Source organism: Xyrauchen texanus, chromosome 31, assembly GCF_025860055.1.
Source record: "Xyrauchen texanus isolate HMW12.3.18 chromosome 31, RBS_HiC_50CHRs, whole genome shotgun sequence".
In the NCBI taxonomy this organism is placed as follows: domain Eukaryota; kingdom Metazoa; phylum Chordata; class Actinopteri; order Cypriniformes; family Catostomidae; genus Xyrauchen; species Xyrauchen texanus.
This window is the reverse complement of record NC_068306.1, coordinates 5770106-5790105: the sequence shown is the minus strand read 5'-3', so window position 1 is coordinate 5790105 and position 20000 is coordinate 5770106. Positions and strand designations below refer to the sequence as shown.

Sequence of the window (20000 nt, the reverse complement as noted above, 5' to 3'; positions counted from 1 at the left end):
TCTCTCACGCAGGGCTGAATTTCCCGCGCTCTCAGCATCTGTACCGGGCGTTAGTGAGCGTCAGCCTACCACACGATCAGCTCATCAGCCAGGCACTGCAGGATAGGCCAGCACTGGCACCGCCCACCAGCTCACAGACCAATAAGGTCAGAGTTTGATTACGTGTTTGAAGTCCATATTCGCACTAATAACAATCATTCTGCCAAATAAAACAGTTTATTAGTCTAACCGTAGGCGATATTCAGCTTTTAAATCATGATTTAAATAAACTATTATATATATAGTGTGTGTATGTACACTTTTCACAATTCCTGATATTTAATGGCAGAAAACATTCCCTGTGTTTGGTCAGTTCGGATCACGACTTTATTTTAAGAGTGTGAAATGTCAGAATATTAGACGAGAGAATTATTTATTTCAGCTGTTATTTCTTTCATCACATTCTCAGTGGATCAGAAGTTTACACACACTGTCAGTATTTGGTGGCGTTGCCTTTAAATTGTTTAACTTGGGTCAAATGTTTTGGGTTTCCTTCCACAAGCTTCTCACAATAAGTTGCTGGAATTGTGTCCCATTCCTCCAGAGAGAACTGGAGTAACTGAGTCAGGATTGTAGACCTCAGAATGAGATCAGGACTTTGTGATGCCACTCCAATATCATGACCTTTGTTGTCCTTAAGCCATTTTGCCACAACTCTGGAGGTGTGCTTGGGGTCATCAATGATATTTCTTTCATCATGTGCACTTGCAAACTGTATTCTGGCTTGTTTATGGTGGTTTTGGAGCAGCGGCTTCTTCCTTGCTGAGCCTTTCAGGTTATGTCCATATAGGACTGGTTTTGCTGTGGATCTAGATACTCGTCCACCTGTTTCCTCCAGCATCTTCACAAGGTCCTTTGCTGTTGTTCTGGGATTGATTTGCACTTTTCACACAAACTACGTTCATCTCTAGGAGACAGAATGCGTCTCCTTCCTGAGCGGTGTGATGACTGTGTGGTCACATGGTGTTTATACTTGTGTACTATTGTTTGTACAGATGAACGTGGCACCTTCAGGGGTTTGGAAATTGTTCCCGAGGATGAATCAGACTTGTGGAGGTCCACAAATGTTTTCTGAGGTCTTTTGATTTCTTTTGATTTTCCCATGATGTCAAGCAAAGAGCCACTGAGTTTAAAATACATCCACAGGTACACCTCCAATTGACTCATTTAGCCTATCAGAAGCTAATTGTCTAAAGGCTCGACATCATGTTCTGGAGTTTTCCAAGCTGATTCAAGGCACATTTAACTTACTGTATGTAAACTTCTGACCCGCTGGAATTGTGATATAGTCAATTAAAAGTGACACAATCGGTCTGTAAATAATTACTTGTGTCATGCACAAAGTAGACGTCCTAAACTACTTCCCAAAACTATAGTTTGCTAATATGAAATCTGTGGAGTGGTTAAAAAATGAGTTTTGTATGTAAATGTCTGATTTCAACTGTGTGTGTATATATATATATATATATACAGGGACTTGCACAGAATTGTTTGGGGGCAGGGGCTGAAGTGGAAAAAAAGGGCACTTTGCGTAATGATTTAGTTAAAAAAAAAAAAAATGTAAACAAAACATAAGAAATATGACTGTGACTTCCTTACCAATTTATTTGAATTCCCTCACACTCACGCAATATATATTAACAGATTTCGTTTGACTTGGTGGCTGCATAGATTCCTAAAATAATTCCCACTGGTTAAATGCTGTTTAAACAAGGCTAATATCATTAATAATTTAACAATTACATTTACCAAATAAATCCAATTAGAATAGAAAAACCAACATACACGTTCAGTAAGACACTGACTAATTGTGATATTACAAGTGACCTTAATATAGTAGGCTAATATATTGCCATTGATTACTGCAGGTAAATCAACGTGTTACTATATAAAACTAAATAGGCTATGTATTTTTTTTTTAAACATCCTCACCATCAGCATTGGTGTGTTCCACCATGTCCGACGAGGATGTTTGTGGGCTGTCCATCAAGCAGGATGCGGACATACACCATCACACACTACTTGACAAGCATTTCGGTGTCTCCATCATTGATTATTGAGATGTACTGACGATACTTTATCTGCGGTGTTCTTGCGGATGCTATCTGCCATCACGCCGATGATGACTTGTCATTTGCATACGTAATGTAGATTTCAACACTGTTCATTTTCATGAGCTGCAACATGGGTCTAAATTTAGTAAAGGTGAGCTCTTCTATGGCGGTGTTCAATTTCACGTTCAGCTCTGCCAATTGAGCGGAATGTCCGGCAGCATCTTGGTGATTAAATGCTTCAACAATCGAACCTGATCCTGAATTCTTTGGCACACACTGATTTTGGCATTTCTTGTGCTTGGCACTCTCCCCGTGTTTAATTAAGCTCTTGCGCTTAAAATGTGTGGATTCAGTGGCGAAGGCAGTGTTACCTGCAACCTCTGTCACACAGACTTTACAGTGAGCCTTTTTTATAGCGGAGACACTCGAAGTCTTTCAGCCACTCACTCCGAAAACTGTAAGCCTTCTTTTCTGCTGGTGGATCCAGATTCACCACATGATCGCCATCACCAACTTCAGGAGTTACATTAGCTGTAACTTTAGGCGGCTTACAAAAGAAATCTCTCAGTGTTCTATTCATCTTCTCTCTTCAGCTCTTAACATTTTGCATGCTAGTTAGCTCCCTGTCACGTGACATGGAGCACGGTGAAAAGGAGTGATTGACGGCTAATATTAACCAATCATTAGATTTAAGAACGTAAAGATCAAGAATATAAAGTTAAATTGGTTATGTAATGTTGAATGTAGCGGATGACTGGTCACTGTATCAGCTCACAGCAGGCACATAGTGCAGTAATTAGCGAATATTTTGTAGAGAAATGAAAACCGGTTGTGTCCCAACAATTATTTGCTTTCGCACAGATGCTCCCAAATATATTTTGAGGATGCCCAGATGACATTTCGGGAGCATATGCGACCAAAATGGTTGCAATTTCGAGACTTGTATCCTATTCACCTGCAGTGTCTTGACAAATAAAGCAAATTATCTCATTTTAATTAGTTAACACCTAATTTGCATATCAATGTGGCAATTGTGATGATGTTATTAAACACAAATGTGACTGTATTCACTTGTAATGTCTCCAATAAGTACAGTATATTGGCCTGTATGGCCATGATATATTGCCTTAGCTAGACTTTAGCTAACCTATTACATTAGCTAGTAGCTCATGAGTCATGAATGTTAGCAAGACACAAGTTAACTATATTTGCTTTTGGCTAATTAGCTGTAAAGTCGAGGCACTGTACACAACTCGGAGGGAGGGGGGGAGGGAGGGTGGGCATCAACAAAATCTCATCTACCGACCTGATGTTTTGATTTTTTATTTAATAAATATATTTGTTTGACAGGGAAGCTGTGCGCAAACAGGAGTATATATATATTAATTTATTTATAAAAAATAAAAAAAACACCCCAGAAAAAAGGGCACTTTCTCTCGAGCAAGAAAAAGGGCAGGTGCTCAAGCCCCCTTTGATGTCTATGTGTGCACATGCCTGTATATATACACATATAAAGAAAAGCATTATAGAGAGGAGGGACTCTTGAACAGCTGCTGAATCAAATAAAATTCATCTGCACACTTGAATTAAAAACATGTCAATCAAACTGCTATCAGTTTGATTGACATGTTGCTGCTGTTATTAAATGAGATATTACAGCGAAAGCACGTTTGTGTTTGTTTCTGCAGTTCTCATCACAGCCACTAGAGGCCCCTGATTTACTGCCGTTCTACAGTCCTGACAAACTGCTCCGAGAGACTCCACTGTTGCCTGGCAACCACATCTCTTTACCCCGCCCACGGCCAAAACCCGCCCACACAACCTTTCACCTACATCATCTGCACAAACTCTGGGACTCATGAACTGCATGTGTGTTGTTTTTCTGATGAAATATAAATATATCAGAGATAAAGGACATAAACACATGACAATCAACAAGTGTGCTTCATTTCAACTGATGTCCCAAATCAGGAATTTATATTGTGTGTAAGAGAGTGTGTGTGTGTGTGTCAGTGTGAGTGAGTGTGTGTGTGTGTGTGTGTGTGTGTGAGACTGCGTGCGTGTGAGTGTGTGTGTGTGTGTGTGTGTGTGTGTGTGTGTGTGTGTCAGTGAGGGTTTCCCACACTGATGTCCAGAAATACAAAGAGAGATTAGAGATGGTGGGATCAGTAGAAGAATGGAATGAGGGATTGAAAAGAAGAGAGATTATTGTTGTGGTTTTAGTGTCGCTGGAGAGCCGCACAAGATGATCTTCATCTCTTCTTATTCTCGAGACAGAAAGTGTGATGCTCTTCAGCTGAAGGACTGACACACATCTCTTGCTGTTGTTCTAGAGGGACACATTTGTCTGCAGAAGTGAGCTAAATCTGACAAAACCTAATTTTGGTTCAAATAATACAAAAAATAAATAGATTTCTTTGTAACACCTTGTAATAAAGTTGTATTTGTCATGAAATAATAATGAATTTTAAAGCATTTATTAATCTTAGTTAATGTTGTAATACTATTGTTCATTGTTTGTTAATAGTTCACTGCCTAATGTATTAATTATATTTCACATTAACATTGACCAATGAATGCTTTGAAAGTACCACACTAACTTAAGATAACAAGTACATCCTGATTGTAAAGGCTTTCATTTTTCTTTCTTTACTCTTTAGGTTTTGGGTTGGTCTGTAGTAGATGTCGACCGATTGCAGATTAGTTCTATATCAGAGACTTAGTTCTATATTTTAACTATTCACAAGATATGAAGTTGCAGATAACTTATAGTTCCAAAAAGCAGCACAGATATTTGCAGATAAAAGCAACTATCGGCACAGGTATTTGCAGATAAAAGCAACTATCGGCACAGGTATTTGCAGATAAAAGCAACTATCGGCACAGATGTTTGCAGATAAAAGCAACTATCGGCACAGATGTTTGCAGATAAAAGCAACTATCGGCACAGATGTTTGCAGATAAAAGCAACTATCGGCACAGGTGTTTGCAGATAAAAGCAACTATCGGCACAGGTATTTGCAGATAAATGCAACTATCGGCACAGATGTTTGCAGATAAAAGCAACTATCGGCACAGGTATTTGCAGATAAGAGCAACTATCGGCACAGGTATTTGCAGATAAGAGCAACTATCGGCACAGGTATTTGCAGATAAAAGCAACTATCGGCACAGGTATTTGCAGATAAAAGCAACTATCGGCACAGGTATTTGCAGATAAAAGCAACTATCGGCACAGGTATTTGCAGATAAAAGCAACTATCGGCACAGGTATTTGCAGATAAAAGCAACTATCGGCACAGGTATTTGCAGATAAAAACAACTATCGGCACAGGTATTTGCAGATAAAAGCAACTATCGGCACAGATGTTTGCAGATAAAAGCAATTATCGGCACAGATGTTTGCAGATAAAAGCAACTATCGGCACAGATGTTTGCAGATAAAAACAACTATCGGCACAGATGTTTTAAATTGGTATAACCGATGTATCGCTGTAACTCTAGTCATTATAATTTTGGCTTGATATAAAAGCAAAAAGAACGTTTGGTTACTATAGCGGCCACTCAATCCTATGATGATACCGCTGAGAGACTAAGACAGGGACTTTATGCACTTGTGACGCATAAATAAAAACATCGATGAGGTGGCTGATCTTTTACTAGCAATTCTTTATTGCTGGTTGATGTTTCTTGATGGTACAAAGTTTAGTGGTCAACAAAGAATACATCAGCCCCTGCTCACCCCCTCACACCTATCTTAATCAGTGAACAGGTGACTAATATTCACATACCTACGTAATCCCGCGACACCCCCACCATGATCACGTGACAATCAAAACATTAACTCGTTCATGTCTACTACATTTACATATGTAACCTCCGTTCCCCGAGGGAGGGAACGACACGTTGTGTCGGAGAAGCGACACTAGGGGTCTCTCTTGAGCGCCGATATTCACCTCTGATCTATTGAAAAGGGCCAATGGGAGTTGGCAGTCAGTATTTGCATACCCCGCCCCCGGACACACGGGTATTTAAGCGGGGCAAATACGGGAGTTCATTCAGGATTTTTCCGAGGAGTCGGAAATGGTCCAGCCACAACAGTGGCTCAGTTCAGCGACATGGCGGAGGAAAGACACAACGTGCGTGAGCATTTTGAACCCATTCCAATCTTGCCATGCGCTGAACCGTGTACGTGAACCGCCGATACAGAGGCGGGCAGGGATTTCATCCAGTGCCGTGCATTGTCTGTACCTGGCTGCACGTACCCTTCCCCAATGCCCCATAAGAACATCGGAATCCTTCTAGTTACCCTGGGAGGGGAACAAGGCGATGTTTGCCAACATGGGAACGGGCCAGCCTGGCTGGGCCTCTTTTCTCTCTATGTTTCTCGCATAGAGCAATCACGGCCGGGGCCCTTACACGCATATAGGGAAGGGGGTCTTACCCAGACCCTGCGGAGACCACACCTGCCCTTTTTCTTGGGGAGGAAAAGTGGTAGACACGTCACACGGCTGTCTTAGGGCTCGTGTGGAAAGTATGGTGCGGTGGTAGATCCAGCCTCGAAAGGGGGGAGTTGCTACAGCACGGTGACCGGGGCAGCTGATACTGCCTAAGGGAGACACGGGGGCCCGCTCGTAAGGGGACAGAACCGTGGAATTACACACAGGGGGAGTCCGAGCAGGAGACCTTACCTGTGGAGCACCTATACCAGTACAGGGTAGCCATCAGGGTACCCGCAGTGGCTTGGGTCGGAGAGTTCCTCCACTGAACCGCAGACCCGGAGGGCTAGGGAGGAATCGACCAGGGGCCCGACTCGGAGTGGGGCGCCCTGGGAAGAAGGCGCACTACTTTACCTTGACGTCAGGAAAAGGGCTGGGCATAGCGATCCACCCGGCCGGTCGGTCTATGTGTTACCGAGTTCTACGGGCTCGGACCTGAGAAAACACGAGACGCAACCGACTCAACGCGGAGGTTGTAAAACCTCGCGAAGGTGTTGGGTGTTGCCCAACCCGCGGCTCTAAAGATGTCTGCTAGGGAGGTGCCCTTGCCAGTGCCCACGAGGACGCAACACCCCTTGTTGAGTGAGCTCGGACCCGCAAGGGTAGGGGCACGGCCTGGGTGTGATAAGCCAGTGTGATGGCGTCGACAACCCAGTGGGCAAGCCTCTGTTTGGAGACGGCATTCCCTTTCTGCCGTCCCCCAAAGCAGACAAAGAGCTGCTCAGAGCGTCTGGTGCTCTGTGTGCGGTCCAGGTAAATGCGCAGGGTGCGCACTGGACACAGCAACGAAAGGGCTGGGTCTGCCTCCTCCCGGGGCAGCGCTTGCAGGTTCACTACCTGATCTCGGAATGGTGTGGTAGGAACCTTGGGCATATAGCCCGGTCGCGGTCTTAGGATCACAGACATATCTGCCGGACCGAACTCCAGGCAAGTGTCGCTGACAGAGAACGCTTGCAGGTCCCCGACCCTCTTGATGGAGGCGAGCGCGATCAGCAGGGCCGTCTTAAGAGAGAGGGCCCTGAGTCCAATTGATTCAAGCGGCTCGAAGGGAGGTCTCTGGAGTCCTGCCAAGACTACCGAGAGATCCCAGGAGGGAACTAGGCCTGGCCGGGAGGGATTCAACCTCCGGGCGCCTCTCAGGAACCTGAGGATCAGGTCGTGCTTGCCCAAAGACTTGCCGTCTACAGGATCGTGGTGGGCGGCAATGGCGGCAACATACACCTTGAGGGTGGACGGGGACAGCCTCCTGTCCAGCCTCTCCTGTAGGAACAGGAGCACTGACTTGATAGCGCATCTCTGAGGGTCTTCAGTTCGGGAAGAACACCAATCTGCGAACAAGCGCCACTTTAGGGTGTGAAGGTGCCTGGTAGAAGGGGCTCTGGCTTGGTTGATTGTATTCACAATGGTCGCCGGTAAGCCGGCTAGCTCTTCCGCATTGTCGTGATAGCGCGTCCACTACGACGTTGAGCTTGCCGGGGATGTGAGTGGCACCATAGGAGGAGATGACGGGCGAGTTGTGACATGTGGTGGGACCGTACGCCGCCTTGGCGATTTATGTACGCCCCCACTGTGGTGCTGTCCGATCTCACGAGGACATGTTTGTCCCGAACTAACGGGAGGAACTTCCTGAGAGAAAGAAGGACGGTCAACAACTCCAGGCAATTGATGTGCCAACGCAGCGGGGCCCCTTTCCAACGGCCCGCTGCTGCGTGCCCGCTGCACACGGCACCCCACCCGGACCGGGAGGCGTCGGTTGTGACCAGGACACGTCGGGACACCTGCTGCAGGGGCACTCCTGCCCGTAGAAAGCAGAGGTCTGTCCAGGGTCGGAGTGTTTTGAGGCAGGCGGGGGTGATCCTTACCCGATGCATGCCATGGTGCCATGCTTGTCTCGGGACTCGAGTCTGGAGCCAGTGCTGGAGTGGTCTCACATGCATCAACCCCAGCGGCACGACCGCCGCGGAGGACGCCATATGCCCCAGGAGCCTCTGGAAAAGTTTTAGAGGGACCACTGTGCCTGGCTTGAAGGAAGCGAGGCAGTCCAGCACCGACTGAGCACGCTCGCTCGTGAGACGTGCTGTCATTGAGACTGAGTCTAACTCCAACCCGAGAAAAGAGATGCTCTGAACCGGAGTGAGCTTGCTCTTTTCCCAGTTGACCTGAAGCCCCAAGCAGCTGAGGTGCCAGAGCACCTGGTCTCTGTGTGTGCATAGTAACTCTCGAGAGAAATGCGGATGCCGGCTACTCGTAGCGGGGCAAGGGCCGCCTCTGCGACTTTCGTAAAGACGCGAGGGGACAGAGACAGGCCGAAGGGGAGGACTTTGTACTGGAACGCCTGGCCGTCGAACGCGAACCGTAAGAAGGGTCGGTGTCATGGCAGAATTGAGACGTGGAAGTACGCGTCCTTCAGGTCTACCGCTGCGAACCAATCTAGATGCTGAACGCCAGCCAGAATATTTCTCTGCGTGAGCATTTTGAACAGGAGTTTTAACAAGGCCCGATTGAAAACTCGCAAGTCCAGGATTGGTCGTAAGCCGCCGCCTTTCTTGGGTACAATTAAGTAAGGGCTGTAGAAACCCTTCCTCATTTCGGTTGGAGGGACGGGCTCTACCGCGCCCTTGGCTAAGAGGGTCATGATTTCCGCGGACGCCCCTGAAGGGGGCCGGAGCCGGGCAAACTGAATTGCGTAACCGAGTCGAATGGTCCGGTGCAGCCAGCGTGATGCGTTGGGAAGCGAAAGCCACGCTTCCCAGCTCTACGCTAGGGGCACCAAAGGGACGAGTATTTTGGACGTACCCGGCGGGGCCTCGCAGCGGGGCGGAACAGGTAATGCAGCGTCGGGCGGCTTCGCTGCTGAGGTGCTGAGAATAGACTCAAAGCACTTACCTTGCTCCGCGCACCCAGCAGGGGGCGGGTTCGTGACTGAGGAGGAGGTCTGATGCTGGCGTCCTCTGGACTCGTCTGAACTGGCCGGCCGGGGGACAGTCGTGGGCAGGCGGAAGGCGGGATCGCCGCGTCCGGTGTACCGGGACTGTCGTAATCTGAAAGCAGATTGCCGTGAGAACGGCATTTGCGGGCCAGGTGACCCAGAGGCAAAGGAAATAGCTCTATTATTGAGAATGTGGAAAATGTAAAAACAAAGGATTCTCCTCCCGGCCCTCCACCGGGGAACGGAGAGGTCTTACCACCTCCGGAGCTAACGTCTTGGTCTCTGGGTCGGTCGTCTCAGGAGCGCCTGGGAGCCTTCCGGGTCCTCGAGGGGGTCCGTGAGATGATGGGGCTTCCTCTTTCTGCGGGGAGCTCAACGCAGGGCTGAGAGCCCGCTCTCGTTCGTTGAGGCGGAGCACCACTTCCTTTCTTCCTTGAAAGCCGCAGGAGGACGCCCTCGGCGAGCAGACAGGGCATGGCCCCTGGCGGCAGGTTTGCGGCGGGGCAGGACGTGTGACCTGGCCTCCCGTCTGTTTCTTCACCACTGAGGACTGCTGGGTGGAGTCGTCAGGTGGTGTTGCCGAATGGAGCTGGGAGACTGGAGAGTTTTGAGAAAGCGTGCTTTGTCTACCTCCTGTACTACGACCAGATCCAGTCCATTTGTTATGTTTCTGGACCACGAGGGTGGACATCGCCTGTCCGAGTGCAGTTCCTGCAGCACGTCAAGAACAGGACTACCCAAGTGCAAATCTTGAAGTGCCTTGGCCCGGTGGACTTGAATGGAGGGGCCATGGCATGCAGGGGGGGAGTGGTCTGGGACCGTTCTACCGCCGAGGGTAGTGAGAGCGGAGGAGCGAGGAAGCTTGGCTCGCTCAGCTCGTTGTGCACGTCCGGGAAGGAACGGGGGGGCGCACATTGAGGGGAAGCATAGCGGATCTCCGTGCGTCAGGCTCAGACTGGGCAAGCAGACCCGTAGGTGGCGGCCCAGGCAAGTTATCCGCATCCGATGCCGCTGTGACGCTCTCCGATGCAGCGGTGATGTCGTCATCCAATGTCCGGGAGCTCCAGGGACCGGGCGGCCGGCCGTTAGGACCGTGCTTATCCCGAGCTCGTGAGGGGAGCAAGCAAGCGTGCGGGGGGGGGCGGGGGGTTTCGAGCGGTTTTTACCCGGCGAAACGCAGCCCGCCATTATCCCGGGATCATCTTCATCGCTCGCGGCGCCTGCATCAATCCCGTAGGAAGGAGGCGAGGAGCGGAGGGCGGCTGAAGTGGCTTTCTTCCTCACAAGAAAGCAGAGATCGCAACGCTGCTGCAGCTATGTTCTCAGGCTGAAAACATAGACCATTCATAAAAAACACTGCCTGCGTGTTTCGCAACCCAGGTACGCCAGGCGGTTTTTATGACCGTCAGAGGTGGGGAGAAATCACCGCCTCCAAAAACTACACAGGGGCGGAAAGGCATCTTCAGAAAGACGCGTCCTGAAAAGGACGTTCAACGCCGCTGTGTTTGCTCTTTTAGAGAAATTTACTCTTTTAAGGAAAATAACTCTTTTAATATACACAGTGTGTATGTGTGTCTGCGCTGTCGAAGCGCTCAGGGGCAACAATGCACGCCGTGCAAAGTGAAGGAGAAAGCCGCTGTTGTGCGCCGTCAAGATCCAACAGCATGTAAATCGTCAGAGGAAACAGGAACGTTTTATAGTGGTGTGTAAACTCGCAGCAACTGCAGACAGACCATCGGCTCCGAAGAAATTGTCTGAATGAACTCCCGTATTTGCCCCGCTTAAATACCCGTATGTCCGGGGGCGGGGTATGCAAATACTGACTGCCAACTCTCATTGGCCTTTTTTCATAGATCAGAGGTGAATATCGGCGCTTAAGAGAGACCCCTAGTGTCGCTTCTCCGACACAACGTGGAGAGAGCGACAGAAGGGGAACATTTGTTTTTGCATCACTATCTTTAGAAAAAAACTCTCACATTATGAAATAAAAATGTACATAAATTAGTTATACCAAATAGAGCCAAACTGTTCATGTTGGTGAACAAATGTACAAATATATTGTCTGTATGAACGTCATAATCTTTAGTCTTAAATTTCATTTATCTTAAGACTTTTATTTTATTATAATTTCTTTTTTATTTATTTATTTTTGTTAAAATGAAGAAAAAAAAACATAACATTTTGTTAAAAACTTTTAGGTAAACCTTTTTAAAAACAATAAGATTTAGAAAATATCTGCAAATAAAATCTGTAAGAATGATAAAAAACATTCTGTAATTGTGTACCTGCAGAAAAATCTTCTATATTAATATAAAAATGTAATAAATGTTATTGATTTAAGAAAGCGACAGGTTTAAGCATCACACAGATGTTCATGTTTCTGTCGGGCGTATGAAGAGAGAAGCAGCACAACTGCACTGGAATATGAACTTTAATGAAAAAACAAATATCAGTAAAAATCATGTGCATAAACATGTGATCACTTTCCAATCATCACTAAAGGCCTGTGAGGGGAAATATGAACAGAAACAAACAGCGATTCATGCAAACAAGCACAAACAATATCATGTAAATATACCCGTGCATATCCGGAAACACTTTATATACATTCATATATTCTGCCGCTCTTTATACTGTACATTATTTACAGACACCTCAAGGCACATTAAATATCCATTAAATAACTGATGCCTTCCTGTTTGTATTGAATATCAATGAAGACACTTAAAGGTTTGTTAAAGTCACACTATAGTTTAAACATAGAAATGTTCCGGGCTCACAAGTTCAATGAACACAGAGTGCCTCAGTTCATGACTGAAGACTTCATTGAGTTGGATTGATTCAGAGAGTTCATTCAGATGATTCGTCACTGATTCAATCTTTTGGAGTGATTCAGTATAAGAACGGCTCATATGATTCCTTTGATTATGAATTGGATTTGATGACACAGAGATCATAATGCAGTAATAGAAAGACGTGTCGTTTTTTGTCATTTTTGCACGATAGAAGAAGCTCGCAACGGACAAAATATTATTATGTGTGCCTAATGCCAAACATCAATGCAAGAAACAGTTCAAAATAAATCTCAGCGAGTATCGCCGCTGGCTATCACCGCTGGAGTCGTGAGTTTGAATCCAGGGTGTGCTGAGTGACTCCAGTCAGGTCTACTTAGCAACCAAATTGGCCTGGTTGCTAGGGAGGGTAGAGTTGTGGTGAGTTGTCGTGGATGCCGCGGAGAATAGCATGAAGCCTCCACGCACACTACATCACGGTAACGCGCTCAAGTCACAATAAGATGCTCGGATTGACGCGGAGGCAACTGAGATTCGTTCTCTGCCACCCGGATTGAGGTGAGTCACTACACCACCAGGAGGACTTGGTGCCCCCCTAGCATTGAGTGATAGCGCCTCCTAGCATTGAGTGATAGCGCGTCCCCTAGCATTGAGTGTTAGCGTCCCCTAGCATTGAGTGATAGCGCGTCCCCTAGCATTGAGTGTTAGTGCCAACTTGCATTGAGTGTTAACGTGCCCTAGCATTGAGAGTTAGCGCGCCTTAGCATTGAGTGTTAGCGCCCCCTAGCATTGAATGTTAGCACCCCCATGCATTGAGTGTTAGCGCGCCCTAGCATTGAGTGTTAGCGCATCCCCTAGCATTCAGTGTTAGCGCCCCCTAACATTGAGTGTTAGCGCCAACTAACATTGAGCGTTAGCGTCAACTTGCATTGAGTGTTAGCGTGCCCTAGCATTGAGAGTTAGCGCCCCCTAGCATTGAGTGTTAGCGCCTCCTAGCATTGAGTGTTAGCCTCCCCTAGCATTGAGTGTTAATATCCCCCTAGCATATAGTGTTAGCACCAACTAACATTGAGTGTTAGCGTCAACTTGCATTGAGTGTTAACGTGCCCTAGCATTGAGTGTTAGCGCCCCCTAGCATTGAGTGTTAGCGCCCCTAGCATTGAGTGTTAATTTCCCCCTAGCATTGAGTGTTAGCACCAACTAGCATTGAGTGTTAGCACCAACTAGCATTGAGTATTAACACCAACTAGCATTGAGTGTTAGCGTCCCCTAGCATTGAGTGTTAGCGTCCCCTAGCATTGAGTGTTAGCGCCCCTAGCATTGAGTGATAGCGCATCCCCTAGCATTGAGTGTTAGCGCGTGCCCTAGCATTGAGTGTTAGCGCCCCCTAGCATTGAGTGTTAGTGTCAACTTGCATTGAGTGTTAGCGTGCCCTAGCATTGAGAGTTAGCGCCCCCTAGCATTGAGTGTTAGCACCCCCTTGCATTGAGTGTTAGCGCGCCCTAGCATTGAGTGTTAGCGCCCCCTAGCATTGAGTGTTAGCGCGTCCTCTAGCATTGAGTGTTAGCGCCCCCTAACATTGAGTGTTAACGCCAACTAACATTGAGTGTTAGCGTGCCCTAGCATTGAGGGTTAGCGCCCCTAGCATTGAGTGTTAGCGCCTCCTAGCATTGAGTGTTAGCGCCCCCTAGCATTGAGTGTTAGCGCCTCCTAGCATTGAGTGTTAGCGTAGTAATGGCGCTGTTTGGTGTGTCTCCTCAATATGTTTGTTTTTGATGTAGATCAAAAGGCGAAAATGAGCCATGGACAAATGATTTATTGGCTTGTAACTCTGAAGCACTTTAATGAATTAAAATTCTTTGAAGACATTTGAGTCAGGAGGGCCAGGAGGGATGATATATGCCAGATTTGAGGCCGCAAGCGGAGATAACCCAAGAATCACAGATACTAACGATACTTGCCCTGAACCCGGAACATTCCTTTAAATCTTCAATCGAACCCGATTAAATCCAAACCGCTGGACTATAAATTTAATACTAGAATACTGGACTAGAAAATTAAAGTTTTACTTTACAAGAGTTTTTCAGGTTTACATGTTGTTTCCATGGAAATGATTTAAGACTTTGGATAGCAACACGACCCCAGCGACTCTCTATAAGACTAACAGTTAAACATTATAAAACATGTCTCCAACAGTTCAATAAATACATTTATATTAACAAGATGAACTCTTTATCACAATATATGCAACTATATACTGTTTACATTTACATAAAGATTAATACATAAAAACTTGAAACATTCAGTAAAGTGATGCAGCGACAACTGGAGTAAACACAAGCAACAACAAACAACCCGTCTCTCTTTCCTATCTGTGTGTGTGTGTGAGTCAGGTGATTGCTCAGTCCACTTCCTGTATATTTTGTGCAAACACATTTTCACATGTAGGTTATGTGAATATATTTGGAATATATTAAGTGTAAATGGAGTTAACGCGGAGTGTTTTGCTCATCTATCAGGTAAAGTGGAAGATCTTCATGTATGAGCCCGTCTTGTGCTGGAGAAGCGGCGTCACTTTATTAATGTGAATCATTTACGGCATTTCTGTGAGACAAACTTGCACTGTATTAAATATAAAAATATGTACATCACCATGCATCTCGTCAAATGAACCGCAAAACCCAAAACCGACTTTTGATTGATTCACGCTTGTAAACTAAAGATGTGGATTGGGATGAAACTGAAGAACCACATGACCTTGATGAACAGTATCAGTATAACAGTACATGCACAGGGCTGGAAACAGGAAGTGTGTGTGGTCAGGTGGTCAGTCCTCTCCGCTCCAGCTCTTTACTCTGTTTCAGCTCCTTAATCCTGCAACACAAACACAATGTTTATAACATCACACACAACATTTATAACATCACACACAACGTTTATAACACACACACAACATTTATAACATCACACACAACGTTTATAACATCTCACACAACCTTTATAACATCACACACAACCTTTGATAACACACACACAACGTTATAACACACACAACATTTATAACATCTCACACAACGTTTATAACATCTCACACAACCTTTATAACACACACACAACGTTTATAACATCTCACACAACCTTTATAACACACACACAACGTTTATAACATCTCACACAACATTTATAACATCACACACAACGTTTATAACATCACACACAACGTTTATAACATCACACACAATGTTTATAACATCTCACACAACGTTTATAACATCACATACAAGCTTTATAACACACACACAACGTTTATAACACACACAACGTTTATAACATCACACACAACAGTTATAACATCTCACACAACCTTTATAACACACACACGTTTATAACATCTCACACAACCTTTATAACACACACACAACGTTTATAACATCTCACACAACATTTATAACATCACACACAACGTTTATAACATCACACACAATGTTTATAACATCTCACACAACCTTTATAACACACACACAACGTTTATAACATCTCACACAACCTTTATAACACACACACAACGTTTATAACATCTCACACAACATTTATAACATCACACACAACGTTTATAACATCTCACACAACATTTATAACGTCACACACAACATTTATAACATCACACACAACCTTTATAACACACACACAACGTTTATAACATCTCACACAATGTTTATAACATCTCACACAACCTTTATAACACACACACAACGTTTATAACATCTCACACATCCTTTATAACACACACACAACGTTTATAACATCTCACACAACATTTATAACGTCACACACAATGTTTATAACATCTCACACAACATTTATAACATCACACACAACGTTTATAACATCACACACAACATTTATAACATCACACACAAACTTTATAACATCTCACACAACCTTTATAACACACACACAAAGTTTATAACATCTCACACAACCTTTATAACACACACAACGTTTATAACATCTCACACAACCTTTATAACACACACACAACGTTTATAACATCAGACACAACATTTATAACAGCACACACAACGTTTATAACATCACACACAACGTTTATAACATCACACACAACGTTTATAACATCTCACACAACCTTTATAACACACACAACGTTTATAACATCACACACAACATTTATAACATCACACACAACGTTTATAACATCTCACACAACCTTTATAACACACACAACGTTTATAACATCACACACAACAGTTATAACATCTCACACAACCTTTATAACACACACACAACGTTTATAACATCTCACACAACCTTTATAACACACACACAACGTTTATAACATCTCACACAACATTTATAACATCACACACAACGTTTATAACATCACACACAATGTTTATAACATCTCACACAACCTTTATAACACACACACAACGTTTATAACATCTCACACAACCTTTATAACACACACACAACGTTTATAACATCTCACACAACCTTTATAACACACACACAACGTTTATAACATCTCACACAACATTTATAACATCACACACAACGTTTATAACATCTCACACAACATTTATAACGTCACACACAACATTTATAACATCACACACAACCTTTATAACACACACACAACGTTTATAACATCTCACACAATGTTTATAACATCTCACACAACCTTTATAACACACACACAACGTTTATAACATCTCACACATCCTTTATAACACACACACACAACGTTTATAACATCTCACACAACATTTATAACATCACACACAACGTTTATAACATCTCACACAACATTTATAACATCACACACAACGTTTATAACATCACACACAACATTTATAACATCACACACAACCTTTATAACATCTCACACAACCTTTATAACACACACACAACGTTTATAACATCTCACACAACCTTTATAACACACACAACGTTTATAACATCTCACACAACCTTTATAACACACACACAACGTTTATAACATCACACACAACATTTATAACATCACACACAACGTTTATAACATCTCACACAACCTTTATAACACACACAACGTTTATAACATCACACACAACATTTATAACATCACACACAACGTTTATAACATCTCACACAATCTTTATAACACACACAACGTTTATAACATCACACACAACAGTTATAACATCTCACACAACCTTTATAACACACACACAACGTTTATAACATCTCACACAACCTTTATAACACACACACAACGTTTATAACATCTCACACAACATTTATAACATCACACACAACGTTTATAACATCACACACAATGTTTATAACATCTCACACAACCTTTATAACACACACACAACGTTTATAACATCTCACACAACCTTTATAACACACACACAACGTTTATAACATCTCACACAACCTTTATAACACACACACAACGTTTATAACATCTCACACAACATTTATAACATCACACACAACGTTTATAACATCTCACACAACATTTATAACGTCACACACAACATTTATAACATCACACACAACCTTTATAACACACACACAACGTTTATAACATCTCACACAATGTTTATAACATCTCACACAACCTTTATAACACACACACAACGTTTATAACATCTCACACATCCTTTATAACACACACACAACGTTTATAACATCTCACACAACATTTATAACATCACACACAACGTTTATAACATCTCACACAACATTTATAACATCACACACAACGTTTATAACATCACACACAACATTTATAACATCACACACAACCTTTATAACATCTCACACAACCTTTATAACACACACACAACGTTTATAACATCACACACAACATTTATAACATCACACACAACGTTTATAACATCTCACACAACCTTTATAACACACACAACGTTTATAACATCACACACAACATTTATAACATCACACACAACGTTTATAACATCTCACACAATCTTTATAACACACACAACGTTTATAACATCACACACAACAGTTATAACATCTCACACAACCTTTATAACACACACACAACGTTTATAACATCTCACACAACCTTTATAACACACACACAACGTTTATAACATCTCACACAACATTTATAACATCACACACAACGTTTATAACATCACACACAATGTTTATAACATCTCACACAACCTTTATAACACACACACAACGTTTATAACATCTCACACAACCTTTATAACACACACACAACGTTTATAACATCTCACACAACCTTTATAACACACACACAACGTTTATAACATCTCACACAACATTTATAACATCACACACAACGTTTATAACATCTCACACAACATTTATAACGTCACACACAACATTTATAACATCACACACAACCTTTATAACACACACACAACGTTTATAACATCTCACACAATGTTTATAACATCTCACACAACCTTTATAACACACACACAACGTTTATAACATCTCACACATCCTTTATAACACACACACACAACGTTTATAACATCTCACACAACATTTATAACATCACACACAACGTTTATAACATCTCACACAACATTTATAACATCACACACAACGTTTATAACATCACACACAACATTTATAACATCACACACAACCTTTATAACATCTCACACAACCTTTATAACACACACACAACGTTTATAACATCTCACACAACCTTTATAACACACACAACGTTTATAACATCTCACACAACCTTTATAACACACACACAACGTTTATAACATCTCACACAACATTTATAACATCACACACAACGTTTATAACATCACACACAACGTTTATAACATCTCACACAACCTTTATAACACACACAACGTTTCTAACATCACACACAACATTTATAACATCACACACAACGTTTATAACATCTCACACAACCTTTATAACACACACAACGTTTATAACATCACACACAACATTTATAACATCACACACAACGTTTATAACATCACACACAACGTTTACAACATCACACACAACATTTATAACATCACACACAACGTTTATAACACACACACAACCTTTATAACACACACACAACGTTTATAACATCTCACACAACCTTTATAATACACACACAACGTTTATAACATCTCAATTCAATCATGGTCAGAACTTGATAACAACACAACGGCTCATAATTCAGTCTGTTAAATTACAGTATAACGCTTTACATATTAAAATCCTTGTCATTAGATTACAGTAGCTGACTTTCAGATTATTACTGAGTTATTTCTACAATAATATTATTTATGTAGAATATATTTCAAACAAATTATGTGAATATCCAAAAGGAATTACGACACTGAATATGTAGAAATATAGGGATTATTTTCAATTCATTGAGCAAAAATTTTTTTTTATAAAGTAACTTAAAAGTAATTAGTAACGTGATTACTTTCTATGAAGTAATAAGTAAAGTAACCTTATTAATTTTAGAGAGATAATTTGCAGTTACTTTGAGGAACTTGTTTTAAGAAAGTAACTTAAAATTAAAGTAACTTCATTACAATTTTAGAAAGATAATTTCCAGTGGATTACTTTGAGGAACTTGTGTTTAAGAAAGTAACTTAAAAGTAAAGTAACTTGATTACAATTTTAGAGAGATAATTTG

General features: G+C 42.9%; 2 protein-coding genes across 4 annotated transcripts in view; one reads left to right on the top strand and one right to left on the bottom strand.

The window, feature by feature from the left end:
• ppp1r35 (protein phosphatase 1, regulatory subunit 35) overlaps positions 1–4527 on the top strand; it is an 8039-nt gene extending 3512 nt beyond the window's left edge. Inside the window, exons 5-6 of the mRNA XM_052100870.1 lie at positions 13–146; positions 3782–4527. Of these exons, the coding sequence (XP_051956830.1) occupies positions 13–146; positions 3782–3955 (308 nt within the window). The 3' untranslated portion in view covers positions 3956–4527. The remainder of the gene's footprint in view (positions 1–12; positions 147–3781) is intronic.
• Positions 4528–11941: 7414 nt separating this feature from the next.
• LOC127625541 (calmodulin-binding transcription activator 2-like) overlaps positions 11942–20000 on the bottom strand; it is a 37753-nt gene continuing 29694 nt past the window's right edge. For all 3 annotated transcript variants that reach the window (XM_052100855.1, XM_052100857.1, XM_052100856.1), the window contains one exon: positions 11942–15187. In XM_052100855.1, coding sequence (XP_051956815.1) covers positions 15133–15187 — 55 coding nt within the window. In that variant the 3' untranslated portion in view covers positions 11942–15132. The remainder of the gene's footprint in view (positions 15188–20000) is intronic.